The sequence below is a fragment of the Rhinolophus ferrumequinum genome, chromosome 21, assembly GCF_004115265.2.
Source record: "Rhinolophus ferrumequinum isolate MPI-CBG mRhiFer1 chromosome 21, mRhiFer1_v1.p, whole genome shotgun sequence".
Classification (NCBI taxonomy): Eukaryota; Metazoa; Chordata; class Mammalia; order Chiroptera; family Rhinolophidae; genus Rhinolophus; species Rhinolophus ferrumequinum.
The window spans coordinates 12,278,698-12,302,379 of record NC_046304.1 but is presented as its reverse complement, the minus strand read 5'-3'; the positions used below and the strand labels follow the sequence as shown (position 1 = coordinate 12,302,379).

The 23,682-nt window shown below is 52.2% G+C and overlaps 4 protein-coding genes across 8 annotated transcripts; all 4 read left to right on the top strand.

Moving 5' to 3' along the window:
* The first annotated feature begins 1,447 nt into the window (after window positions 1-1,447).
* Window positions 1,448-3,400, top strand: RNASEK (ribonuclease K). The gene is given in 6 exon segments (XM_033091278.1): window positions 1,448-1,612; window positions 1,614-1,682; window positions 1,685-1,700; window positions 1,703-1,821; window positions 2,521-2,597; window positions 3,024-3,400. Coding segments are annotated over 6 exon segments (573 nt in total). The 5' UTR covers window positions 1,448-1,462; the 3' UTR covers window positions 3,166-3,400.
* A 202-nt stretch (window positions 3,401-3,602) lies between these two features.
* C21H17orf49 (chromosome 21 C17orf49 homolog) lies at window positions 3,603-6,411 on the top strand. Of its 4 annotated transcripts, none has more exons than XM_033091275.1 (6): window positions 3,603-3,754; window positions 3,946-4,040; window positions 4,640-4,741; window positions 5,389-5,579; window positions 5,795-5,899; window positions 6,145-6,411. In XM_033091275.1, exons 1-6 carry the CDS (start codon window positions 3,734-3,736, stop codon window positions 6,147-6,149), a joined length of 519 nt encoding a protein of 172 aa, XP_032947166.1. In that variant the 5' UTR covers window positions 3,603-3,733; the 3' UTR covers window positions 6,150-6,411. The 4 variants fall into 4 exon arrangements, with proteins under 4 accessions (XP_032947166.1, XP_032947165.1, XP_032947168.1 ...); XM_033091274.1 differs by having other exon boundaries at window positions 6,141-6,411; XM_033091277.1 differs by lacking the exon at window positions 4,640-4,741.
* Window positions 6,412-12,017: 5,606 nt separating this feature from the next.
* On the top strand, window positions 12,018-17,882 carry BCL6B (BCL6B transcription repressor). Of its 2 annotated transcripts, none has more exons than XM_033089066.1 (9): window positions 12,018-12,105; window positions 12,632-12,822; window positions 13,053-13,274; window positions 13,384-13,743; window positions 14,064-14,185; window positions 14,751-14,915; window positions 15,002-15,132; window positions 15,250-15,387; window positions 15,825-16,363. In XM_033089066.1, the coding sequence occupies exons 2-9, from the start codon at window positions 12,644-12,646 to the stop codon at window positions 15,939-15,941; spliced, it is 1,434 nt and encodes a 477-aa protein (XP_032944957.1). In that variant the 5' UTR covers window positions 12,018-12,105; window positions 12,632-12,643; the 3' UTR covers window positions 15,942-16,363. The 2 variants fall into 2 exon arrangements, with proteins under 2 accessions (XP_032944957.1, XP_032944958.1); XM_033089067.1 differs by lacking the exon at window positions 12,018-12,105 and adding an exon at window positions 12,187-12,273 and having other exon boundaries at window positions 15,825-17,882.
* Window positions 17,883-19,106: 1,224 nt separating this feature from the next.
* On the top strand, window positions 19,107-23,590 carry SLC16A13 (solute carrier family 16 member 13). The gene is made up of 4 exons (XM_033091288.1): window positions 19,107-20,629; window positions 20,772-20,915; window positions 21,795-22,532; window positions 23,232-23,590. The coding sequence occupies exons 1-4, from the start codon at window positions 20,431-20,433 to the stop codon at window positions 23,423-23,425; spliced, it is 1,275 nt and encodes a 424-aa protein (XP_032947179.1). The 5' UTR covers window positions 19,107-20,430; the 3' UTR covers window positions 23,426-23,590.
* The last annotated feature ends 92 nt before the right edge of the window (window positions 23,591-23,682 follow it).

The following is a 23,682-nucleotide window of genomic DNA, read 5'->3' as shown; positions in this document are numbered from 1 at the left end:
CTCGCCCCCTGCTTTGCTAGAGGGATGTGCACAGGCTGCAGGCCCAATTTGGCCCTCAGTGGCAGTACCTCCGTGCCCAAAGTACCCTGCTCTAGCCTGAGGCACTGACCCTACTTGCAAATATCCAGAGAATACTTTCAGGGGTGGGTGGGAAAGATTTCTTAGAGAAATGAACTACCTCAACCTATTCTATTCTCCTTTCCCAGGAGCTAGACTTCACATTTGGTGACCAACTTAAAAATTCCTGACTCTGTTCTCTGGCAACTTTCCCTCCGCTCCTATTTCTCCTAATCACACACGTACCCCCAAACTTCCTGGAATAAGAAAGGTTCTCAGGGGTGGCCATTTTGCTCAGTTGGTTAGAGCGTGGTGCTGATAGCACCAAGGTTGCCAGTTCTATCCCTGCATGGGCCACTGTGAGCTGTGCCCTCCATTAAAAAAAAAAAAGGTTTTTCTAGGGCAGAATAAAAATCTTCGCTTCCAAATGACTTCGTTTCCCAAACAGTCTCAAATAAGAGATGAAATTCATCTCTCAAGGCCACTTTCCCAGCCCCTTTAGCATTCTAGGGTCTCTCTATGTGTTTCCCAGTTTCCAAGTTCTCTTTCACAACCCTTTTAGAACAATATGCAGAAAGTAAATGGAAAAATACCACAAAGTTATGCTAACCAGACAGTGTTTCTTTGTCTAGTTCTGGGGTCTTGGGATCAAAATGACCCCTCTCAATTATGTACAACAAGCTCAGTGCAAAACTGTGTTCTTCAAACACCCCTATTTGCCCAAGTAATTATTACAAATCTGTCTCTCTTTAATGAAGTATAAAAACTTTTTATTTGGGGAGGATGATCTATTCATATTTTTTAAATCTTGTATCCTACCTTATTCAAAGGACCTATAATCCGTTTCTTTAGTTTACAGTAGGGAAGCAGTGACATTTTTGTGTATTACTCCTTTCTCCAGTACATTTAGCAGGACCACTCACCTTCACAACTTGCTCAGGATCTGTTTTCCCTAGACTTTACCTAACGCCTCTATTTTTCCTGGAGTTGGCAGGAATACTATTCAGTATTCCATGTTTGATAACAAAAAGTTACTTAAGTATTCCTCGTAATATCTATTTTTAAAGGTGGGGATAAGTAGAGAGGAAATGCAGGCGTTCTCTCTCGGTGTAACTCTGTCTCACTTACCATCTCCCCATCACAGGATACCACCTGAAAGTACGTACGGTATCTGAGAGAAAAATCAGATAGTTCCAACTCTCTACTCCTAAAAGCCCATAGCCAAGGTTACCAGGGGCTCCGCAAGACCTACGCTCTTTCCCAATCAGCAGCTACTGCCTTGTTCCTCGTCACGTGATCTGCCAAAATTAGTCATGTGATATACCGGCTCTTCCCATTCCAACCTGGAGGGGGGGGACCAAGAAACCGGAGGCCCTTGCTTCTGCAATACTGGTGCCCCAGATACATGGGTCAACAAAAGATTCATGAGAGGCTAATCTGGTTTCAGACATCGCCTTTTCCCGCCAGTCTCGAGAGGAGCCAGAGTCGCCCAGCGTTCTCCGCCTGGCGCCCCACCAGCACGATGGTTGGGTCCGGAGGCCACGCCCCCTCGGTCTCCTTCGGGTGTTTCTGTCCTCCCGCGCGCGAGCCCCCAAGTACCGCTCGCTTTTCCCCAAACGGCGCATCCTGGGCTTCCTCTCACCACCTTCCACGCGGCGCATATCTAAACCATTCCCGACTCCCTTCATGGCGTCGCTTCTGTGCTGTGGGCCCAAGTTGGCCGCCTGCGGCATCGTCCTCAGCGCTTGGGGAGTGATCATGTTGGTGAGGGGACTGGCTGGCGAGAACCTGAGAGGGTCTGATGGGCCCCGGGGTTGGAGGGCTGGAAGGCTAGGAGACTTCAGGCCTCAGGAAGCAGCAGGCAGGCTGGAGGGGGTGGTAGATTAGCCGCTGGGAAACGAAACAGGACTGAGATTGAGAAATGGGGAACTGGAGCGGAACGGGTAGTGGGGGAGGAAGCTGGAGCTTGGAATGGGAGCCCGGGCTGGTAAATTTGGAGACTCCTCTTGGTAAAACGAAGAAGAGCTGGGTTTTTGAGAGATGCTTGAATTAAATGGAGGACCGAAGAGGAAAGGGAGTGTTTGTTCCTGAAATGGGTAGCTGGGGCTTTGTTTCCCCAGGACTCTATCCGCCCCACTCCAGGAAAAAATATGAAGGAGTGTCGATTCCTCCTGACCCCTTTTGCCCTGTCCCGTGATAATGACGCCTCTGGCGAGGAGGATAATCTAGGTTCCTGGGTTGCTCACTATTCCTGCCCTTGCCCCAGCCAGGTTCTCTCTATGTCACCACCTCACGCCCTGTTCCGGATGACTGAGTCTGAATCCTGCAACAGCCATCTCTAATCCCAGTTCATTCTTGCAATTCCCAAACCCAGATGTTGTGGCAATATTAGAAGTGGAAGGAGGTTAGGGAGTGACCAGGTCAGGTGCCTGAAGTCAAAACCTACTCATTCTCTTTTTTCAGATAATGCTCGGAATCTTTTTCAACGTCCATTCCGCTGTGCTAATTGAGGACGTTCCCTTCACGGAGAAAGATTTTGAGTAAGTTGTCAGGTGGGAGAGGTGGGGTTGGGGGCAGGTGGGAGGTGGCTAAGCCTGAGGTCAGAATTTTGGGCGGGGTATTGCTGGAAGCTTGATACTTGGGACCCAGAGGCCTGGGAACTGGGTGCGTGCTGAGAACTGCTCTCTTTAGCAGTTGGGATTGGTCATGGGAGTCGGACCTCAGCGTCCATCCTAAACCCACCACTTCAGGTGTGGCTTCTTTATGTATTTTATTTGCCTTCTCTGTGCCTCCTTCCACCTCTGCAAAGTGGATGCTATTATAGAACTCCACTATAATCGAAGCTTGAGTAAGATGATAATAATACACGTAAAAACACTTGGAAGGATACCTGCCACATAGTAAGTGTTGAGTAAATGTTGGCTATTAATGTTTCTGAACACTTCTCCGCCTAATTCTACCCCTAGGAATGGCCCCGAGAACATATACAACCTTTACGAGCAAGTGAGCTACAACTGCTTCATCGCTGCGAGCCTTTACCTCCTCCTTGGAGGCTTCTCTTTCTGCCAAGTTCGGCTCAATAAGCGCAAGGAATATATGGTGCGCTAGAGCACAGTCGTTTTTACCGTCTTCAGCCCCCTCCTCTATTTAAAGACTCGCCCCACCCTCTCATGATCCCCCATTCTGGTGCCCTCTGCGGGACTCGCGTTCCCTGGCGAGAGATTGAATGCCTGTTCTCCAATCTCTGGTGCCAGGCCCCAGTGGAGGGAGGCTGGGACTGGCCGTCACCTCCAGCTCCCTCGCTTTGTCCCGTACCACAATAAAGAGAAACTGCTCTCTTAAACCTTGTGTCTGTGCTTGGCTTGGGGGTCGGGCTCGGGGGATGGAGATCGGCCTCCAAGTAGGCAATTCAGACCCCTCAACCTTGAGGGAAGTGGAGTGAAGCCCGGCCGGAAGTGAGGCAGTGTATCCACTCTCCTTCCCTCAGTGCGCCAAGGCGGCCTAAGTAACTACGGCGGCGAGGCGCTGAGTCGCCGAGTTTGAGCCAATCAGCTGCAGGGGCGGGGCGGGACTTCCTGCGCGCGTTGAAGCGGTTCGACCCGCCGGCTCTCCGGTCCCGGCTCCGTGGTAGCGGCGGCGGTGGTGGCAGCGTCTCCCTGCGGAGGCGCGCGGGGCCATGACGTCGGCGTCCACAAAGGTTCGACCTCCCTCGCGGACAGCGCTCCCTGGCGGCCACGGGAAGGCGGGTTGCCCCCAGTTGGCTCCGGGCTCTTCCGCCCGGGAGGCGAAGCGGGGGGCGGGAGGTGAGGCTGGGGTGGGGCTAGGGGCTCCCGGCGGGACGGCGCGGGGGGTGTGCCCCGGTTCCCGGTAATGCTGTCCCGCCCCCAGGTCGGAGAGATCTTCTCCGCGGCGGGTGCTGCCTTCACGAAGCTCGGGGAGCTGACGATGCAGCTGCATCCCGTGGCCGACTCTTCCCCGGCGGGGTACGTGAGCCCGAACTGGGACGTGAACGCTGAGAAGGGACGCTTAGACTCGATCATTGACACGGACTCTTTCTAGCGCAGGAACAGATGTTATAGTTTGCCTTTGTGCCTGGCACAGCGCAGAGCAGGTGTTAATAAATGATTGTTGAAGGAATGACAGATAAAACCACAGACGGAGGCTCATAACCTGGACTGATTTTCACAACTCTGCCCTACTGTGAACCGCAGACCATAAGACCACCACCCCTACCCATTCACCCTAAGTCTTGTGGAATTCCCTCAGACTGCTGCAGACTGTTCAGGGTTTCAGTTTGTAGACTCCTACATGTTGAATTGGCTTCAGTGGGCTATTTACAGCAGCTGTTTCACGTTGATGGGGAAGAGGTTTTCTTACAAGGTGGTGGTGGTTGCAATATTATAATGTGGTAGGGGGGTTCTTGGGGTTCCCATGGGGTCTTGAGTTTTTTTTTTTTTTTTAAAGGAGGACCTCTGTGGATCCGTGGGAGGGACCCCAGATATTAGGGGGAGGAGGCTGGTTGCTGTGGAATGCATAGTCCTCCTCCTCCCACTTTCGCTATTCCCCTCTCCCCTTCTGACAGTGCCAAGTGGACGGAAACGGAGATAGAGATGCTGAGGGCTGCTGTGAAGCGATTTGGGGACGATCTTAATCACATCAGCTGTGTCATCAAGGAACGGACAGTGTGAGGGAGGGTTGGCTGGTAGAGAAAGGGGGGTGGGAGCTTTCTTCCTCCATAACCATTGTTCCATCTTCCTCAGAACTCCCTTGCAGCTCAACATCTTTCCTAGTTTTGTTACCATCCCCTTGATGACTGAAAGATAAAAGAATTGCCACAATTGGTCAGAAGTTACTAAAATGCTATGGTAATCAGGACCTTCCAAGAATTTTGATTTTAGGTTGCCTGAGCTACCCGGTAATTGAATTTGGTAATGGGAGTCGCCTGGTTATTTATACAGATCTTTTGAGACTCTACTACTGTAGTGTTTCCAGGGATATTGTGATTCTGAACTAGCTGATGAGAATCTACCTGTACATCACCAAGGCTTATCTGGTAGCCTTCCACATCCGTACATCTCTCCCAGAAGAGAATTAGGAAATGGGCCCTTCCCACTACTCAGTTCAGGCAATCCATTCTTCACACTCCATCTGCCCTAAGTGAGTGAAAAGCTTCAGGAATATGAGAACCCTCCCAAAGGGTTAGGGCCCTAACTTGGACTCTTATCCAGGTTCTGAAGGGGCTCCTTCAGGGTGGCCCATTACCCGCATCCCTTCTCCTTTCTTCCCTAATCCTCTCTGATGACTCCCTAACCTGCTCTCTCTTCTCTTCAGGGCTCAGATAAAGGCCACTGTGAAGCGCAAGGTATATGAAGACTCTGGTATCCCCCTGCCAGCTGAGTCACCCAAGAAAGGCCCCAAGAAGGTGGCATCTGGTGTCTTGTCGCCTCCTCCAGCTGCCCCTCCACCAAGCAGCTCCAGTGTCCCAGAGACCGGGGGTCCCCCCACAAAGAAACAAAAGGCTGGTGAGGGCTGTGGAGTTGCTGCTTCAGAGTTAAATGTCCCGTCTGAGGTTCAGTGAGAGAATTGGGCTTGAGTTAAAGAAAGACAAATCTATCTTCCTCTCCCAGTAAAGGTTCACAGAGAATGGCCGGGGTGGGGGAGGAGGGAGAGCTTGAAGCTTCGGGAAGCCGGGGTGGCCGTCAGGGGACCTAGAGCCTAGCTTATGCCCCCCTCCCAGATGTGACACTCAGTGCTTTGAACGACTCCGACGCCAACAGTGACCTGGTGGATATTGAAGGGCTAGGAGAAACTCCTCCAGCCAAGAAACTCAACTTCGACCAGGGTAGGAGTCCTCCTCCCACACCAGCTGAAGGGGTGGGGGAGGAAGTAGTCACTTGGATGGTGGTGGGGGGGTGTCTCAGCAGGAGCCCTCTCCCTTGTACAGGGGCTGTGGAAGAGAGGTTCTCTCATACACAGTGCAGGGGGTTGGGTTAGTAAGGAGCCTGGCTTTGGGGAGGCAGGAATTGTCTTGGAAGCATACTTGGGGCTCGCTCCATCTCGGCCCATTTTACTTTCTGTTCCAGACAGCCTGACCCTGGATTCTGGCCTTCTCATGACCTCTGCTGATTTTCCTCTGCTCTCTTGCTGAGCCTTCCACCTCTGACCCCTCTCACTGTTCATCCTGGAGCTGTGGATCACCTGGGACTCTGAGCAAGGCCTGCATGAAAGAGGGTCGAAAGGCTGTTAGGGCTGCCCACCTTGTTCCAGTATAAGCATCTGCCTCCGACCCCTTTGATCTCCATCTGATGGACATTTTTATACAGAAAACAATAAAGATCTCTCTCTCTCAGCTTGTGCCTTCGTTTAACATTATTAGAGTATAAGGGGCCATTCCCTCTCTCCTCAGCCCCCCAGGCGCTCAGCCTCTCCTTGGCAGCTCTCACCACTCTGCCTGGAGCAGCTCAGCCAATATTGGCAGACTTTCTTCCCAGTGCCAATATTTCTGTGCTGCTAGAGCCAGGGGAGCTGGGTGTGGGCAACAAAGACTCTACTTTGCTCTCTGGAGGTAGAACTTACTCCCAGAGTCTCTGGCAGTCAGTATTCCTGAGACTTCCCTGGGGATTCTAAAGGGGCTGTTTCCAGTGCTTTCATACCTCCCTTTTCACCTCCCCCCGCCCCTCGCAACCCCCAACTTTGCATGAAGGCCCCAGATGTTTTTTGTGTCACTTCTCCAGGGTAGCCTCCAGGGCCAAGCCTCTGCGGTGCCTCCCCCACCCTCGCTCTAACACCACAGTGTGGTTTGGACGTGGCCACAGTGCCGTACAAACCACAGTGTGCTGCTGGGGCGGGAGCAGGACGGGTGGGTGGAGAGGAAAGGAGCACAAGACAGTGCTGGGAAGACCCCCACAACCAAGAGTAGTGATATAGAGAAGGCAAAAATGGTCCCAAAATGGTTGGGGAAAACAAGAAATCAGAGCTAGGAGCTGAGCAGGCAACTGGAGGGAGAGGGGCCTAAAGGTTTGCAGTATAAGACTGGAACCATCTTCCCTATCTAGAAACTGTCAGGGGATCTCTAGGGTGGGGTCAAAGGCGGAGGAAATAGGGAATGACTATGGGGGACCAACAAACTGCTTCCCGACTCAGCAAGGGCAGGGACCCAAGGCTTCCTGTGTCCGTTCCTCCCCTCTCTGGGTCAGAACCCAAGAGAAAGCAAGGAGAGACAGGAGGGCAAGGACAGCAGGGTTGGAAGTTGGCGATCCAGAGGTGGTGGGGCTGAAACATGGTTGGGAGAGGGGGGCCGGAAGTCTCCCTGGGCCCTGGGCCTGCCACAAGATGGAGGCCAAAGGCAGGAAATGGAGGCCAGGGGGAAAGGGGAGCAGCAGGGCCCAGGAAGAAAGCCATCTGGACCTGGGGGCCAGGTATTCAACCCCCAGAGCTGTTCCCACTCCCCATGGCCTCCCAGGACCCAAGTCCTACCCCCTGCAACAACCCCCATCAGCCTATCCATCAGGCCCAGGAAGGCATGCCCACCCCAGAAAGCCACGTTTAAGCTGAGACAAATATGCCTCTCCCCACCCCCACCGTAGGTCTTCCCTCAGCCTTCCTCCTGTCCAGGACTTGATTTTATAAAATCACCCCTCAGAAAGCAAAATCCAAGGGCCAAAATCCCTTCCGCAAATCAAAATAATATCTTCCAAAAACCAAAAGTTATCCTACCACCTCCCATCCCACCCTTTACCACTTTCCCTTCCGACACACCCCCAAAACTCTTAGCAATCAAAAAGATCTAAGATGGTAGGTGTAAGCAGGCTTTTTAGGCCCCAGGGATGCCAGACCCCCTCCCTTGAGACCCCTATTTGTCCTACAACAAATCCTGCCAAGGCCTCTTGCTCCTCACTCCACCCTCCACAGTCCCCAAACTGAGCAGCTGCCCCCAGCTCCCCATCCTCGGCAGAGCCTTTGTGGGGGTGAAACAGATATCAAACACTATACTAACAGCTGGGGATGTTTGGGGGCCCTCTGGTCTCAGCCTTTGGTTTCCATCTGGGCAACTGCAGTTTAGGGGCATAAGAGAAAGCCTCTCCAGTCGTCCCCCCAGTTCCAAGACTGACAAAGCCCAACCCCACCCCAGCACGCACCTCCAAACCTCCCCCCAACCGCCACGTCTCTCCTGAAAACAGGGGACACTTTCCTCCCCACTTACCTCAGCTACTCTCCCCTGAGATCCTGGTCCCCTATTTTGAAGGGAGCAAAATTTGGGGTGCATCCCTCACATTTGGGGTGAAGGAGAAAGGAGCCGCCCCAGTCGCATCGCTGGCCTCCTTCCTCTCGGCTGGCTCAGGGAGTGGGGAGTGCCCTAGGCAGTGGGGACCCCCACAAGAGAGCTCAGGACGGGGTTCCTCCACTCCCAGTCAGAATTGGGGACACCCCCCCCAAACCGGTCCCAGCCCATCCGTCTCCAACTCGGCGGGAGAGGCAGCTGCAATGCCCCAGTCAGATTCCCCCAACACTACATTCCTCACCCCATCTACAGGGGTCCCGGGGGCCCAAAAAAATCCCCAAAAAATCTAGGATGTTGGCAGGACAGTCCTGAACTAGCTCCCCAAATTTGGGGTCCTCAGATACCCCCGTTTTTTCAGGAAAATTCCGTCTTTCGCCTGCCTCCCGCCAGCCCTGCTCTGTCCCGATGCCAATTTTGGAAGTCACTCCCTCCTTCCTCCTCCCGGTCTCTCCAGGCACCCCCCCGCCCGGGGGCTAGGGTCCAGGACACCTGGCTTCCAGACCGGGGGTGCACTCCTCAAAGGGCTAGGGGCCAGGAGGTCAAGCCCATAGCCCCAGTCTTAAGAGAAGCAGGAAAGCCCGATCCTCCCTTCCCCTCCCCCCTGGCTGGTCTCCGTGGTGGTTCAGGAAAGCCTGGAGGATTGGAATCTGCCATTGCTGTTGCACAGGCAGTTTTTTTTTCCTTGGGTTGGGGGGGTGGGCGGTGGGAGGGAGAGAGGGGAGGAGAGCCGAAGAGAGCAGGACCCAGGCGTGCAGAGCTGGCCTGGCTTACCCTCTACCCCCTGCAGCCGTGGGGAACCCCTCCCCCCCAATCTCACCCACACTCCCAGTCCTATGTCTGCTTTCTGTTTGGGGCTCTCATCCTAGAAAATCAGGGTACAAGAATCACCTCCTTGTACCCCACCACCACCTCTCTTTGCCACAGTTTCAACAGCAACTGCCCTAGTCAGGGTGTCCACTTTACCACAAGTCACCCCATTTCTCCCACCTTCTCCCAAACTGAAGCATGCTCCCTTAAGAAATTGGGGTTCAGAATATGAAACCACCTTCTCTTCCTTAGATCTATCCAGGCTACATAGAAATAAGAGGAAATACCCTTTCTTTCCAAATTTCTCCCTGCAAATCCTGGGCATATTTGGGGGTTCACTAAAGAATGAGATTTCTAGAATCTAGAGTGAAAGGGAGCTATAAGCAAAGGACATCCCAAACGAGCATCATACTACAAATTAAGTGACCCCCAAATCAATCTCACCTTAAGATCCATCCCTCAGTTTCACCAAATGCACCCAAATAGTGACAAAACACCCCAAAATAAGGATACCCCAAAAATTTAGTCTCCTACTCTGGGCCCTCACCTTGTTTCTCCTCCTGGAAAAAAGTTTCCTGGCTATCTATGCATAAACAGGAATATCCCCTCCTCAAAGTAAGTTTCCACAACATTCAAATATAAAGTTTTGCTCCCCCTCATGGATCCCTAATCACAGGCCTTCAAATTTACTCCCAGGTTTCTATTATGTTCTACCTCAAGCTAATAAAAAAAAAAAAAAAACTCCAAATTGAATTTCATGCCCCCTAAATTAATCTGCTCCTTGACACTTATATGGCACCCCAAAACAGGATGCACTTCCAAATCAGCATGACTACTATACTTGAAATCAGATTGTCCATATATACCAATCACTATGAATCTCTAAAACAAAACCTTCACCCACTTCCTGAATAATACCTAGCAGGTTCTCCTGATATTTCAAGATGATAATCTCCAAATTGTGGGTTCAGAATCCCCAGAACTAATGTAGCTTCAAAATCAGCTCCATGCCTAACTTACCATCCACCCTCAAGATTGAATACAGCCCCCAGTGCCCAGAACAAACTAACTCAACACCCCATAATAAATATGCACTCCACAATTGACCAGATAACACAAAATCAACTCCATCCTGATACCACAGGGAGCCCCTAGTCTAATGCCTACCTCCAAACTGGGCAGAGACCAAAGTAACCCTCACATGCAAAAGCCACCTCACCATCCTGAATTCCTAGTGGTCCCTGATTTCCAGTTTTCTCAGCAGTTCTTTTATGTACCCAAATAAAGACACCCTCAAATCTGCACACCCAGACCTAGATATGCAGCTTCATAGGTAATGGTCAGTCATTTCTGGGCAATTGGAGACTCTCTTAAGCCCAAATCCAAGACTTTCCTGCTTAGAAGCTGGACTCAGCTCTGGCCTCCCTTCTCCAAATGAACCTTGTCTTCCCCACCCAAGATCTCCTCAAAAAAAAAAAAAAAAAAAAAAAAAAAAAAAAAAAAAAAAATGAGGTGTGACCCATGCCTATATCCCAGAGACTTAAAATTAGAGTTAACAGGCCTCATCCTGCCTTCTCACCTTTCTTTTACCCCGAGACCCTCCCAGTTTTCCCTTCTCTTTGTTCAGCCCACCCAACTTTCATATTAATGTTCACTAAAAATCCACCTCTAAAGACAGATCATAGTCTAGCTTAATTAGAAAGGAAAACCCTGTACTCCCAGGGCTCAGACCCCATTCCATGTCCCACCCATTGACCTTGCTCCCAAAGCCAGAGGATTTCTCACCCCAGGTAGGAACCCCTGCCTCAGAGAAAATTCCCCTCTGTCGCCTAACTCTCCCTCCCTCTGCCCAACCCTAGTCCCTTCCTAGGAGACAGAGGGACAGAATAAACCCGCGCAAAGCGGAGGAGGACGAAGGTTTCAGCCGCCCAGACCGAACGGATCCTGCGCCCGGGTCTGAGTGGACCCCCCAGCCGGGGGGAGACGACCGGACGAGGCGAAGCTAGTGCTCGTCCGCCCCCTCGTGGAAGGAGCCAAACATTGCGGAGCTTTGACTACTTGCCGCGCTGGACCCCGGCGTCCCGCCAGCTTCCAAGCGTAGCCGACGGGCGGGTGCCCGAGGCCCTGGTGAGATGGGATTGGGGGAGGGCGAGCGGGCTATGGGCGGGAGTCTGTCTGTCTGGATCCCTAAAAGGATTCAGAAGGGAGTCGAGAGCAAGAGTCCGGACGCCTAGGTCTCCTGAGCGTCTCTTGGCCGTCACCCGGGGCTTTCCCCACCTCCTCGAGGGGAAGCAGCTGGCGGGGCCGTCCGGTCGCAGGACAATGGAGGGAAACGAACTAGAAATCATATCCGCCCTTTCCCTACCCCGCCTGGTCAGAGCCGCCCCCCGCCCCTTTTGTAGGCCCCGCAGAGGAACCTGTCATTCACACCATCCCTCCCGCTGTCTGAGACCCCACAGGAGCCCACTATCGCCTCCGCCCCAAACCTGGTGCTTCGTTGGGCTCCCCTTTATGTCCCATTATACCGTACACTGGAAAGGGAGTTTTGCTGTATTCACTCTCTTATAACAGGCTCTTGGCACACCCTTCCAAAAGCCAATACACCAATTTTCGCTGTCCCTGTCCCCCACCCATCCGACGATCCAGTCACCCATATTTCCAACCTCGATATCCCCAACCTCCTCCCCAACCCCAGTGTCCCATATTTGGTTCCACTTTCGGTGTCCCAAGACCCCTTAGGTTACGACCACCCAGCGTTTGAGGTCCCGCCCTAGAGCCGGAGACCCCGCCCTGGGATCGCCATCTGGAGAGCGAGGGAGGAAGGAAGGATACAGACCCAGGCGTTCACCCCACCTCCACCCCCGCCCCCGACATCCCGGCGAGATAAAGGAGCCGAGGCCAAGAGGGGAGAGAGACCCCGCCCCCCCCAGAAGAGAAGCCGCAGCCCCTGCAGGACGGGGGTAAGAACGAGAGACTGAGGGAACCAGACTCCTGGGTCCCCGAAGAGGGTTGGGGCTTGTTAATGATAGGAAGACTGAGGCCCCAAAATTGGGCTCAGCTAGGGATCGGGAACGAGATAGTAGTAGAATTCGTGGGTTGGGGGAGAGAGCTTCGATTGGGGTTTGAAGGTGTGTGTACTGCATGTCATCTGGGGTCTCCAGGCAGGGTCGGACACCTGAGACTCAGGCGCGCAGTGAAGCAGGAGTGGGAGTTGCTGGAAGGGCGCTAGGAGTCGAACTAAGGGCTGCGCGCAGGATTCCCCACGCCCGCCATCAACGCCGCGGTATGGGAACCTTCGAATCTAGAGGCGGAAAGCGAGCGATGGTGTGGTCCAGGGCAGAAAAAACAGGATGAATTAAATGAGGCTCCGTGAGCAGGGGCGACGGGCTTGGCTCTAGTTGCACCTCAGGAGGAAGAAGCAAACTGTGGAAGGGAAGCCGTCTTAGGACTGCCTGGATCCCTGAGCCCTCTCCTTGGCACCCGCAGGCCTGCGTCGCGATGGGTTCCACCGCTACACCGGAGGGAGAGCTGGGCTATGTCCGCGAGTTCACTCGCCACTCCTCCGACGTGCTCGGCAACCTGAACGAGCTGCGCCTGCGCGGGATCCTCACTGACGTCACGCTACTGGTTGGCGGGCAACCCCTTCGAGCTCACAAGGCAGTTCTTATTGCCTGCAGGTTCGAGGGGAGCCTCCTGGGGTGGAGTGGGACCAAATGGGAAAGGGGCGGAGCCATAAGGTCTTTGGGAGGGAATCCAAAGCCGAGCTTTACAGAGGCAAGAGGCGGAGCGTCCTGGAATTGAGGCAGGGTGACAGGGAGGAGGCGGAGCTCTCTATGGGGTGTGGCTTTCTATAATGGTGTCTCTTATTTCCCTAGCCCCTAACTTGACCTATCTACCCTTTTTCCAGTGGCTTCTTCTATTCAATTTTCCGAGGCCGTGCAGCAGTGGGGGTGGACGTGCTCTCCCTGCCCGGGGGCCCTGAAGCTGGAGGCTTCGCTCCTCTTCTGGATTTCATGTACACTTCGCGCCTACGCCTCTCTCCCGCCACTGCACCAGCGGTTCTTGCGGCCGCCACCTACTTGCAGATGGAACATGTGGTCCAGGCATGCCACCGCTTCATCCAGGCCAGGTGAAGGAGCCCCAGCTCGGTGTTTTCTGTGGGTGAGGTGGTATCCCAGGTGTCAAGGGCAGAGGCCAAGATTAGGAAATAGCACTAATGTCCATCGCACTTTTCCCAGCTATGAACCTCTGGGCATCTCCCTGCGGCCCCTGGAAGCAGAACCCCCCACGCCCCCAACGGCCCCTCCACCAGGCAGTCCCAGGCGCTCCGAAGGGCACCCAGACCCACCTACTGAGTCTCGCAGCTGCAGTCAAGGCCCCCCTAGTCCAGGCAGCCCAGACCCCAAGGCCTGCAACTGGAAAAAGTACAAGTTCATCGTGCTAAACTCTCAGGCCTCCCAAGCAGGGAGCCTGGAGGGGGAGAGGAGTTCTGGTCAACTTTGTCCCCAAGCTGGGCTCCCCAGTGGAGATGAGGCTTCCAGCAGCAGCAGCAGCAGCAGCAGCAGTGAAGAAGGACACATTCCCGGTCCTCAGAGCAGGTACAGTAACTGGCACTCCAAGAATTTGTAGTGGCTAGCCTCAGCTAGAAGGCAGAGCCATTGAGCCTGGGTGGTCAGGAGCAGGGAGTAAGGGAATGGGTTTCAGAGACACTAGCGCACCTTAGGAAGTTGGCCAGAGGCCTGGCTTACTCAGTGGGGTGGGTCTTTGGCAGCGCAATTGGATATGGCTTATTGGTCAATACCGACTCACTTCTGGAGGGTAAGCCTTTGGCTCCAAGTTCTCTAACAGAAAAGCAACTCCCCCTCCCCCCACCCCATTCACATAATCTCTCCTTCTCCTAACCTTTTACTCTGCCTAGGCTCTCTCCAACTGCTGCCACTGTACAGTTCAAATGTGGGGCTCCAGTCAATACCCTCTATCTCACACCCCGGGCTCAAGAGGCCACTGCATCACCCTCTGGACGGGCTGGTCCACCACCAGGTAAGAGCCCCTCCTTTAACCTCCTTCTGGGATTTTCTCCTGTGGCTGCTCAACGTCAGTTTGTGCCAAAAGACCTCAGGAAAGGCCTATTCCAACTATGTACTGCAAATTAGGATCACCTAGGGAGCTTTCCAAAATCCCATTGCCCAGCTCACACCCCATAGATCAGAATGTCTGGAAGTAGGAGCCAGGCATCAGTATTTTTTAAAGCTTCCAATGAGTAGCAGTGTTTGGGAACTTCTGGCCTATTCCCATCCGAGGCTGAGTGGTCAGCCCAGGTCTTGGCAGGGCCTCTCTGGCAAGCTGTCATCCAGAGTGGTGCAAGAGTGGAGAGAGAAACAGAAACTTCCACCCACTAGCAGAGGCCTCCACCTACCAACACCACTATTGAAAAGATTAGCAGAGTACTCTGGAGGCAGACATGGAGCCTTCTTAACTAACCATGTAACCTCGAGTAAGTCAACTGAGCCCTAGAAGCCTTAACAGTAAATTGGGAAAAAGAAAACCTACTACTGTGTGGTTTGAGGATTCCATGATTATTGTCATTACCCACTCTCCTCCCCAGGAAGTGAATTTTTCAGCTGCCAGAACTGTGAGGCTGTGGCTGGGTGCTCATCAGGGCTAGACCCCTTGGCTCCTGGGGATGAGGACAAGCCCTACAAGTGTCAGCTCTGCCGGTCTGCTTTCCGCTACAAGGGCAACCTGGCCAGCCACCGCACGGTGCACACAGGTAGGGGAGGAGGAGGGAAGAGAGGGCCCCTGGCCGTCAAATATCCTCAGGCCAAGTCCCCGACCTCCCTTCCTCTCTGCCTCCAGGGGAAAAGCCCTACCACTGCTCCATTTGCGGAGCCCGCTTTAACCGGCCGGCAAACCTGAAAACGCACAGTCGCATCCATTCGGGAGAGAAGCCCTATAAGTGTGAGACGTGTGGTTCGCGTTTCGTACAGGTACAGAGCCAGTCTCAGAGCCGGCTCCAAGGCAAATTTGCAAGACGGCAGGGCGGGCCGCAGGGGGACGGTTCTATCCCTCCCAGGGGCGCGGTCTGAGGTCTCCTCCCCTCTCAGGTAGCGCATCTGCGCGCGCACGTGCTGATCCACACTGGGGAGAAGCCCTATCCTTGCTCTACCTGCGGAACTCGCTTCCGCCACCTACAGACCCTCAAGAGCCACGTTCGCATCCACACAGGGGAGAAACCTTACCACGTGAGTACCCGACTTGGCCTGGCCCAAAGTCTTAGAATTACCTCCCATTTTCCTAGCGGCGGGGCTCGGAGAGGAGCGTGCCTAGTGGTCACCAGATCTCTTCAAAATGGGCGGTGCCCTGGAAGAGTCCATGCGCGCAAGGGGCGGGGCCGGGGGGCGGGGAAGGACGTGTGTAAAGGGGCGGGGATGGAGGTGGGAATAGGCAGGTATGTAATTTAGGGTCCTGGACCGGACACTATGCAACTGTAAAGGAGGTAGCTAACAGATGGAAAAACGTTTGCTGAAGAGGGGGGCGCCTATCTTCTTGGCCTCCCCTTGAGGATTTGGGAGGACTAAAATCTTCTGTTCGGCGGAGAGCTTGACAGTTCTCCCTCGATCAATACCTAAAAGGTGGTTGTGGATGGAGAGGGACCTAATCTGGCTGTCTCCCCCCACAGTGCGACCCCTGCGGCCTGCATTTCCGGCACAAGAGTCAACTACGACTGCATCTGCGCCAGAAACACGGAGCTGCTACCAACACCAAAGTGCACTACCACATTCTGGGGGGGCCCTAGCTGAGCGATGGCCGACCCCACTCACTTGCTGGAAGCAGGGAAAGCTGCCAGCCCACACCTAGTTTCTCTGGCAGACTTGGGCATGGGGGTGTGTAAGGTCCCTCCAGTATCAGAAACTGCCACCACCTTAATTTCTCACTGGGGAGAGCGGGGGTGGCAGATCCCAGTTTGATTTGCCTGTTTTGCTGGTCAAAACCTCTTCCCCACAATCAAAATTGTTTCTGAGGAGAAAGCTAGGAGCTGGGGGAGGGAGACTGGAGGCCCCTGTTTCCTTAAGGGAACAGTCCTCTACCTGCAATGCTCATCTTTCAATTTATCTGTAAATATAATTTATTGAGGCCTTTGGGTGACACCAGGGCCTTCATTGTATTGCATTTCCCACCTCCCTCTTCCACAAGTGTGATCAAAAGTGACCTGAAACAGAATGTGAGGTCACAGCTCTGCTGGCAGAGATTAGCACTTGGCTGTCTCCTTTGGCTTGAATGTTTTATATTATTATCGCCATAACTTTTATCTTTAGAGTTGTTCTTTCTCCCATTTGTTTGCTTGTTGGTTTGTTTAAAATGGAGAAAGGGGTTCTCTGTGTCCTGTCCTTCCAATTCTAGGTCTGGAACCTTTATTTGTTCTAGGGCAGCTCTGGGAACATGTGGGTTTGTGGAGTTGGGTCAGGAACCCTCTCTGGTATTCTGGATATTATAAGTTATCTAGTAGGCTAGAACAGGGTAGACTTTTCTCTGTTCTTCAAGGGTTATGGGAACCTTTATGGTGAGCCTGAAATGGGAGGTAATAAATGCCTCCTGAGGGCTGTGGGTGTGGCACCTTTGTCAGTCTTGGAACTGGGGGGACGACTAGAGAAGCTTTCTCTCATGCTCCTGATTGTCCCATTAGTCTGGTCACCTAGGTTTGATTCTGCTGTGTCTGTCATGATAGAGCCCATAATCCTCCCCTTAGGGTCTGTTCTTAGCAATGAGTTGATCCCTCCATGAAGGAGAGATCTGAAATTCCTTATCAGAGATGTGCCTTTTCTGATACTGCCCAGTCTCTAAGAATGTTATGACCTAGGGGAGAATTTTGAAACTCTTTATCTTGACTAAATAGTAAAGAGTCATGTGACCAGTCCTTTACTGTAGAGGCATCTGGGCTTGAATGTTCCTTAGGGTTCTCTTTACCTGAGACAAACCCCTTCTTCCTTCAGTGGGTTTTTGGACTTCTGGCAAATGTCCAGATTCTAGAAACTTCTTTGCCTCTAGAAGTCACAAGTGCTTGGTAACTTTCTTACCTTAGAAAAGCTGGGTCTGTGACCTGGTCTGTCCATCACTGCATTCCTGTCTGGAACCAGTGAATGCATTAGAACCTTCCACAGGGAGAGTAAAGGGGTTGAGTTCCATTTTGGATTTGCTATAGTTTGGGATTATGATTGGGATTACTGTTGGGATTAGAGATTTAGAAGATTTAAGACTGATTGATTGATGGACCTTCTAGTGGACCAAGTATCCAGGTAGAATTAAGAGGTTGGTTGAGGGGTGCAGTCTCTGGTTTGGCCAAGTAGGTAGAAAGTTAGGAATGGGGTTGCCTCTTAATTGGATGGAATGTCTGTAATATTAGATGACACTCTGAAGCCTTGATTTACAATCCTGCCCCTTTTGCTCTGGAGCCTATTTGATTATGGGTCATGGGGTACAGGGTAAGAAGCACTTTGAATTTTGGGGGAGGAGCTTCCTCAAGATAGGTCAGTACTAGTGGCTGTCACTTGGGGACTGGTGAGAAAGCTACTCTTCTCCCTTTTACTCCCCACTGCAGACTTGAAGGAGGGAGGGGAAGCAGAGGAGAGATATGAAAAGGAACCACGATTTTTTTTTTTTTTTTTTTTTTTTTTAGCAGACTGGATGGGCAGGTGGAGAGTGTCTAGGGGTGGAGATATTAGATCTTGCAAGATCAGAATCATGGAATAAAGAAGCCTCTCTGTGCTGCCTGCTGTGTCCTGGGTTCTTGCTTGGGTGATGTGGGGACTGGGTGAAGCTGGGGAAAGAAGGTTCTTCCCTCCTGGAGACCATCTTGGATTCTGCTCATTCCACTGTCCCATACCCCAGACATTTCAAATGGCCCTTGTTCTCCCCTGCCCTTGCTTTCCGGCTCATTGTGTAGGAACCAATGACTTCATGAAGTTTCTCCGGAGCCAGCTGCATCCTGCTGTTCTGAAGTCACTTCCTGCCTGAAGTGTAGAGGCGGCAGGGAGAAACCAGGAAGCCACTAATAATACCAAGAAGCTGAGGATGCATCTGTGCTGGGACACCCCCTACCATCACCACCACCACTACCACCACCACCACCAAGGAAAATAGATAGGACTTGGGTCCCATGAGAATAATATGGGCTAGAGGTGGCAGTGAGAAGGCTATGTAGTTCGAGCCAATATGCCAATTCTATTCCTCCCCCAGCAATGGTGTCTTGGAATCTATCCAGTGACCAGTACATGTTTCTCTCTCATCCTTTCCCTGTCCTATCTGTGTCCTGTATGCACAGCTCTGTTCTTCCCTGTGAGCTGAGGGTAGAGGGCCACTGATTCTGGTAAGTTACCTCCCTTTTGGACTTAAATTACTCATCTGTGAAATAAGTCCAGTAACACGGTCTCTGCAGTTCCTTCCAATATTTACAGCTTGTGGTTGTGTTTCTCAGTCTTTTAAAACCCATGACCTGGATTAGATTTTTAAAAAGCAAAAAATGAAACAAAACTAAATTACAACTTTCCTTCTTCTCCCACTACAGCTTATCCCCTGTTGAAAATGAGACCGGCTAATATTACTTATCTCCTGCTTCATGTCAGGCCCTAAACTAAGCATTTTAATACATAAGTTATCTAATTCAACTTACCTGAAAACCCTAAAAAGTAGGTCCTATTATTATCCCCAATTTACAGATAGGGAAACCAACTAAGACGTTCAGTATCTTGGCCAAGTCATTAAATGATCAAGCCAAGATTGGAACTTTGATTCTAAAGACTGTGCTCTTAACCACTATGTTATACTACCACACCAACTACATCATTGGCATATTCCCCACCACCCAAAGTTTTGACTTTACTTACCAAAAAAAAAAAAAGATTTTTGGATATGATTATTTTTATTTCCCACATATAAAATTATAAGGCTTAATATACTTTTCAAAATTACACAGCCTCCCTGCCCGCTCCACTCCCCACATGTCTGGGTATGACCACTTGCGTCTAAGTTTCAAGGTCAGTGTCCTGGGGAGTTTAAATTATAATGAAAAAACAGAAGCCAGGCCATTAGTGCTATACAAGGTAGAGGTACTGGGTGCTAGTTGGGTAGGAGGGGTCCACTGCTCCAGTAGTCATGGCTTGTCTCTTTATCTAATCATGAGATCAAAAACTGGTTAGAAAGTGGTTGTTACTAGAAGGACAGAAAAGAAGGGTTCCAGTCTCAATGAAGAAGGGGTAGGTGATGCTGGTAGGACCCACCCTTCCTCTCCCCAGTTATTTTTGGTTTCTGTGACCTGTAGGTGTCCTGTTAGTAACAACAAGCTGCAGAAATGAACACCAGGAATCCAACAACCCGTTCCCCTTGTCTCTTTTGGCCTTTGAACCCCTCAGGGATCCAGGCATCTAGATTCTAGTGGCCTCAGGAGCTTGGGCAGGTATTTTGTTTGAGTCTCATCTCATTACCCTCTGCTCACTCTCATCTGGACTTGCAACTCCTCATTAAGTAAGTGAATGTTTTCCTCTCCTGAACCAGTTTATCCACCAGCAACCCCCCTGTACTTCTTACATGCGGGTCCTGCTGCTGAAATCTGGCCGAATTGGCGTGCTAGATGGACGGGAAACGGAAGCAGCCTCCCGAGGTCCCCGCGTCCTGCATCTGAATCGGCCTCCTAAAGTTTCCCCTTTACGCATGCTCTCCACTCTAGGCCCGGGTCCAATAGAGCATTAGAACAATGCTCTAAACCCTGCCCTGCTTTTCCGGCTTTGTCTCTGCTCAGGAGACCCTGCTCAGGAGTCACGCGTACACATTGGCGAGCTACGCTAGGCTGACCAGGTGCTGACACTGGCAATGAAAAAATTGATAATCCACACGGAGAATGGCTCGCCTCAAGGGTGGGGCCCAAACCCTGTGCTGCCCCGCGGCTCTTCCACCGACCGCCTGCCCACGCCCGGATCTGTCCCGCCCAGGCCTCTGATTCCTTACTAACAGTCAGCAGAGCCACGCCCCCAGGCGCTGGTCTCCCCAGCAAGCACCGGCCTGTTCACACCAACGTCGCCCTGGTAGGAGAAAAGCGCAGGCGCTTCACGCAGCCTCTCTGCAGCTTTCAAACCCTCGTCTGTACCTTCCTCTCTACCAGCCTTTCATCCCCTGCGCGGCCCCAAGTCGTCCGTTCGCCCGGCTGGCTGGCTGGGTGGGTGGAGAGAGGTGGAGCGTCCTGAGCCCTGCTCCCGCGGGGGCTCTTACTAGTGGTGGCAGCTGTTATCTCCCTGATGGTGCGTAGGGCCGAGCCCCCCGACGGGGGCTGGGGCTGGATGGTGGTGCTCTCAGCGTTCTTCCAGTCCGCGTTGGTGTTCGGGGTGCTCCGTTCCTTCGGGGTCTTCTTCGTGGAGTTTGTGGCGGCGTTTGAGGAGCAGGCAGCGCGCGTCTCCTGGATCACCTCCATAGGAATCGCGGTGCAGCAGTTTGGGAGTGAGTGCTGTGCCTGGGTCCGGTGTCCTGCGACCCCCGGAAGGAGGAGGGGATGCGGGGATAGAAAAGGGGAAGGCAGGGGGTGCGGCGTGCTTGAGAAGGACGCCTGAGATCCTCTCACAGAACGCTTTCTTCTTTCCAGGCCCAGTGGGCAGTGCCCTGAGCACGAAGTTTGGGCCCAGGCCCGTGGTGATGGCTGGGGGCATCTTGGCTGCGCTGGGGATGCTGCTCGCCTCCTTTGCTACCTCCTTGACCCACCTGTACCTGAGTATTGGGCTGCTCTCTGGTGAGACCCTGAGCACAGGCAGAAAAATCAAATGCCTGAGTCTTTGGCCTCTGGACTATCACCTTCTTCCTGCTCTTTCCAAAAGACTTAGGGAGAAGCTGAGAGAAAGTTTTAAATAGCACCTGTGCCCCAAAGGGAATTTTTAAGAGGGATGACTAAATTGGTAAACATGGTGGGGCAATTAGGAAATTTAGAGATGACAAGTCAGCCCAGAATGTACATATATATATATTTAAAAAAAATTTTTTTTAACTGGGGAACTGTGTTTTTCCAGGACCCATCAGCCGCATATCAAGTCATTGTTTTCAGTCTAGTTGTGGAGGGCACAGCTCACTGGCCCATGTGGGAATCCAACCAGCGACCCTGGTGTTATGAGCACTGTGCTCTAACCACTGAGCCAAACCGGCCACCCCAGTCCAGAATATATTAATACAAGCCTGGAGTTAGTAGGACTAGAGTATTAAAAGGAAAAATTACGTACTGTAAAGTTGTGTCAGGTACTGTGGATGTGAAATAGATATCATTATCCTATTGACAGATGAAACAAGGCTTTAGAAGCTTATGCAACTTGGGAAATGAAGATCACACAGCCAGAAATGGTAGAAACCAGGTCTGACTCCAAAATTCTGTGCTAGTTACTTTACAAACATTATATCCAAACCTCCACAGTCCCATAAAGTATATTACCCCCGTTTTTTGGATGAGGAGATTGAGTCTGGGCGAGTAAGTAAAATACACAAGGTCATACAGCTAGAAAGTCTCAAAGCTAGGATTGTAACCCAGGCCTGTGCTACATTCTGCTATTGGGCAGTGTTGGGGTTACTGGGTACCCGGACCTCCCTCAGAGTCCCCCAACCTCCATTTCTTCCTTTTTAACAGGCTGTGGCTGGGCCTTGACCTTCACTCCAACCCTGGCCTGCCTGTCCCGTTACTTCTCTCGCCGGCGATCCCTGGCCACGGGGCTGGCACTGACAGGCGTGGGTCTGTCTTCCTTTGCCTTTGCCCCACTCTTCCAATGGCTGCTCAGCCACTATGGCTGGCGGGGTGCCTTACTGCTGGTGTCTGCCTTCTCCCTCCACCTGGTGGCCTGTGGTGCTCTCCTCCGCCCACTCTCCCTAACTGAGGACCCTGCCATGGGAGGTCCTGGGATCCAACTTGCCTTCCTTCTCCATCATGGTCCCTTCCTCCGTTACACTGTTGCCCTCACCCTGATCAACACTGGCTACTTCATTCCCTACGTGCACCTAGTGGCCCATCTCCAGGACTTGGGTTGGGATCCACTGCCTGCTGCCTTTCTACTCTCAGTGACTGCTATTTCTGACCTTATGGGGCGTGTGGTTTCTGGGTGGCTAGGGGATGCAGTCCCAGGGCCTGTGGCACGACTTCTGATGCTCTGGACTGCGCTGACTGGGGTGTCACTGGCCCTGTTCCCTGTGGCTAATGCTCCCACAGCCCTGGTGACTCTGGCTGTGGCCTATGGCTTCACATCAGGGGCCCTGACCCCAGTGGCCTTCTCCGTGCTGCCTGAACTGGTGGGGCGTGGAAGGATATACTGTGGCCTTGGACTGATGCAGATGGTAGAGAGCATCGGGGGGCTGCTGGGGGCTCCTCTGTCAGGTAAGGGGAATGGGGTTTCCAGGTGGGCCAGGACTGCTGTATCATACCATTTGGGGAGGGGACTATTTACATTAGAGTGGATATAAATATTGCTGTCTGATATGGTATACTACACGGCCTGTATAGCCAATCATAGCAGCACTGAAGTAGGTCCATGGGACAAAGAAATTGGGGCTGTGGAAAGACTAAAAGAAGCTATGTGGAACCCTTGGTAGGGTACCTGCAGCTTGGGTTTTCAGAGGATCTGGCTACCTGGCCAGACATAGCATGTCACTGCCCTTTCCCTTGGTCCATTGAGCCCCAGCCCAGATGTCTGAGTCATCTGACCAAAGTTCTCAAGGTACCAGAACCTTCAGACTTGTAACATTTTCCTCTTAACTATTAACTGAAGGTGTAGAAGGGAGGGCCACAGTTGCCAGAAAGAAAGGCAGAGGTGTGCCTGATTCGATTTGGATCCCCAAATCTTCACTGGATGGTTTGGAGGTCCTTTTTGAAGACGGGAAGGTGATTGAAATTACCTTTTGAAGCCCCTTGGGAAACCAGAGTTCTCAAGGTTATTCAGTCCTACGTTGGGAGTTTTAACTCTTCCAAGGTGATGGGTTAAAGATTATTTTTTTGTCTCCACCCAAAAATGTGTCTGAGCCATCAGTCTAAGGAAACAGATCACCCATGTGTATTCTTTTTCTCTCTTGGACATAGGCTATCTTCGGGATGTGACAGGCAACTACACAGCTTCTTTTGTGGTGGCTGGGGCCTTCCTTCTTGCAGGGAGTGGAGTTCTCATCACTCTGCCGCACTTCTGCTCCTCATCTACCTCCAAGTCTCAGGACCTTGTAATAGAGGCACTGGATACCAAAATCCCTTTGCCCAAGGAAGGGCTGGGAGAGGACTGAACTCCAAAAAGGGGCTGTCAGATCCAGAAAACCAGAGGTTGGCAGCTCCAGGTCTTCTCCTGCCCTATCCTGATGCCCCCAGAACCACAGTGCCTTAAGCATCTGGATCTATCTTTTGCCACAGCAGGCGCGGGGCTCCTGTGATGTGTGTGCCAACCCTTTGTATTTTCTTGAGGACTCCTATCTCTTCTTTGCACCCAAAATCTTTTCTGCAGGATCCAGGAGTTCAGCCTGCTCCATTGAGCTGTGAATCAGCT